Source organism: Coffea eugenioides, chromosome 6 (assembly GCF_003713205.1).
Source record: "Coffea eugenioides isolate CCC68of chromosome 6, Ceug_1.0, whole genome shotgun sequence".
Taxonomy (NCBI): domain Eukaryota; kingdom Viridiplantae; phylum Streptophyta; class Magnoliopsida; order Gentianales; family Rubiaceae; genus Coffea; species Coffea eugenioides.
Window position 1 is genome coordinate 18725373 of NC_040040.1, and position 2883 is coordinate 18728255.

At 37.3% G+C, this 2883-nt stretch overlaps 1 protein-coding gene across 1 annotated transcript; it reads right to left on the minus strand.

The window, feature by feature from the left end:
* Nucleotides 1–182: 182 nt before the first annotated feature.
* On the minus strand, nucleotides 183–2304 carry LOC113773765. Its single transcript, XM_027318382.1, has 3 exons — nucleotides 2217–2304; nucleotides 1190–1687; nucleotides 183–703 (listed from the first exon to the last, which is right to left on the minus strand). The coding sequence occupies exons 1-3, from the start codon at nucleotides 2302–2304 to the stop codon at nucleotides 183–185; spliced, it is 1107 nt and encodes a 368-aa protein (XP_027174183.1).
* Between the last annotated feature and the right edge of the window lie 579 nt (nucleotides 2305–2883).

Consider the following 2883-nt stretch of genomic DNA (forward strand, 5'->3'; position numbering starts at 1 on the left):
TAATAGTATAGAGATATAAATTACACTATTTATATCTCATGCCCGCTTCCCCTCCCTCATACCGTGGATCGATGTTTATGGGTTTGGGTTGTCTTGTTCATGAACTAACAAAAAAGAAAAGAAAAGCTTCCAAAACTATATTGCTTTTTGATCACTCTCTTTGATCTTCACCCTAACAGTGACTATTTGAGAGGAAACACTTTAACATCATCCAAAACAGGACCACATATGTGACCATAGTCATGAAGCTTTGTGTGATAATTTGGGCTATAAAAGATTATTCTTGTTCTGTTTGAAAGTGCTTGGAACTTGAGGATGGCAGTCTTGGATCCACCAATTCCAGTTGATGTAAATGAAACTTTTATGGTTTTCCTAGCTGCAAAAGCTTCAATCGTCATTGATCCATGACAACCATTCCTAGCATCCCCCAAAGCGAAGGAAAGAAGGTAGAACTTGTTAGGTACTGTTCTTATGATTTGTGCAATAGCTGTTTCTCTCCCTCCAACCAATTCAATAGCTGCAAGTCCCTGGGGAACAGAGAAATGCTTCGAGTCAACATACTTAACTGGTTTGAGGGATTCAACAATCCATCCAGGGAGCGATGAGTAGATGTCCGTCCTCTTAGGGAGGAGCAGCACCCCAGTTGAGAAATTCTTGAACACATGAGGGCCGGTTTCAAAATCACCATTTTTGACCAAGTTACCTGCATAGTTTGAGGGCAAATTAGGAGCTTTCTATGAATTATAAAATATACATTGCATTGGTTAACATTTACTATATATTTAGAAGAAACTACAAATTTATATTTTAAAGATAGTGTGTTCGTGAACGAATATCAACAGTCAATAATAAAAAGAACAAAAAGGCAGATGGGTTGTGATCAACTTACGACCATTGCCCAACAATTCAGACAATTATTTTGGGATAAATGTTAATGGCACTCCTTTCTCTGTGAACGTCACCTTTTTTTTTAACCTTTTTCCATGTAAATCAGATAAAAATTGCCATGTTTTTTTTTTTGAATTTACAACTGCCATTAGAAAAGTCAAGAGGAGTATCATTAACAGATAAGTGTGTGCCATTAATATTTTCCTTATACTAGCCAATATCGAGCTTTCTCATACCTGCTTAAAGATATGGGAGGCAGATAATATTGGAAAAAAAATTCCTAATTTGCAAGAGGACTTACCCTTAGAGTATCTGAGAGGAAGTATCTCCTTGATTGCAATTGCATCCAGAAGAGGTCCACAGGTAGGATCCTCTTGAATTCCAGGATTATGAAATGTATCCTTGACAACATCAGAAGTTGCCTTAACAGCCCATGCATAAGTATCACCACCATCGCTGCTAAACAGTGTTTGAATTGGGAGTTCAGTCGAAAAACAAGGGACAGAAACCCTTAGCTTCTCATCTTGGGCACAAGTCCTGGTGACTGCAAAGGTCAATGAGTATATTGCTCCAGGTTTCACCTTAACATATTGAGATATGGAAGCCTCATTTCCAAGCCTCGCTGCCTGAGCCCCACGAGGGATTGCGACGTAAAAACCACCAGGTTGCCGTCCACTTGAAACATATTCAACTATGCCATGAATTTCCCATTTGGGCAAGGAGTATTTTCCTATGATCTGTCTTTTCTTAAGGTTTGATACCTTTGGCCCTTCCTCACAGTTACCATTTTCTAGTAGACCTGCAAAATGTAAACAGGAATATGGTTAGAAAAACATACTACTGCTAGTTATGAGTAAATTTTTCTCCCTGTTCTTGTATCCTGCCATTGTTCGAATTTTTCAGAAAAAATAATAATAAAGAGGAAGAGTACATAGAAGGTCGGCTCATATCAATGATTAAAAAGAAGTCCAGAGCGAAAAACCTTTTCCAAGTATCGGAAAGACAAGTCAAACACCATAAGATTCAAAATAAAAAATTCAAACGGGTTCATGTTGCTCTTGATGCTGAACATGTTAAAGAAAATTAACGCTGCGCATTTGATTTTTCTACAATTTACGTGGATCATGTTTGCATGTCAAGGGAAATTAGGAGGTGAGATTTGATATTCCATCCGTCATGTACTGAGTACTGACATAAAAATGATATGGTAAAGTGAGTTTATTTGGCATAAACCCAAAAAAAAAAATTGTACCAGGGTTAGCTCGTACCTAAGAAAAGTTAATTTAGCAATTTTATATGAAAAAAATTGAAGACTATTTAAAGCATACCATCAAGAAATGGCGCAACAGCCGCGAAAGAAAGGCTTTGGTAAATACACATTATGAATAAAATGCAGAGGGAGAGAATGGAAGCCATTTTTAGCAGTGAAACTGCCAATGTGATGCAGGATAAAAGCAAATGAGGATAAAACTTAAGTTTGAAGGTCTAAGAATAGATAAGAGGGACATGTTATCATGCCATAAAACCAGGCTTGAGATGTGTCGGATTGTCTCAATTTCTCGTTTCCAAAACAAAAAACAAATATTAGGCCCATCTTGGACATTAATTTAGCCGTTGAGTGATAGGTCGCAATTTTATTATTTATTTTATAATTAATTTTTCCTATTATATTACCAAATATGAAATAATTGTCAGATTCTTCTCATTTGTGACATTTGTGCTTATTACAGGGAGTTGGAGCAAAATGTGATAAATTAGGTGCAAATTTTGTGCTATAATTATTGCTTGGCGTGGCCACATCAACTCAAATCTTAATATGTTCAGAAGGTTCGGATGAAACGTGCGACTCAAGCTCCCACTGGGAAGTGCTACGACAGGAGTCAAATTGAGATCCGGACTCCTATCTTTTTGGTAGCTTTTTGAGAGCCAGCCACGGAAGAAATCAAGGGGAATGGGGAGTCTTCCTTTTACTCCCTTTTGTTAGCCGAATAGGAA

Coding starts and splice junctions, on each gene's coding strand:
- LOC113773765 (XM_027318382.1), bottom strand. CDS start 2,304: ATGGCTTCCATTCTCTCCCTCTGCATTTTATTCATAATGTGTATTTAC. Junction 1,688..2,216: donor TGTTGCGCCATTTCTTGATG/GTATGCTTTAAA, acceptor TACATTTTGCAG/GTCTACTAGAAAATGGTAAC. Junction 704..1,189: donor TCCTCTCAGATACTCTAAGG/GTAAGTCCTCTT, acceptor CAAACTATGCAG/GTAACTTGGTCAAAAATGGT.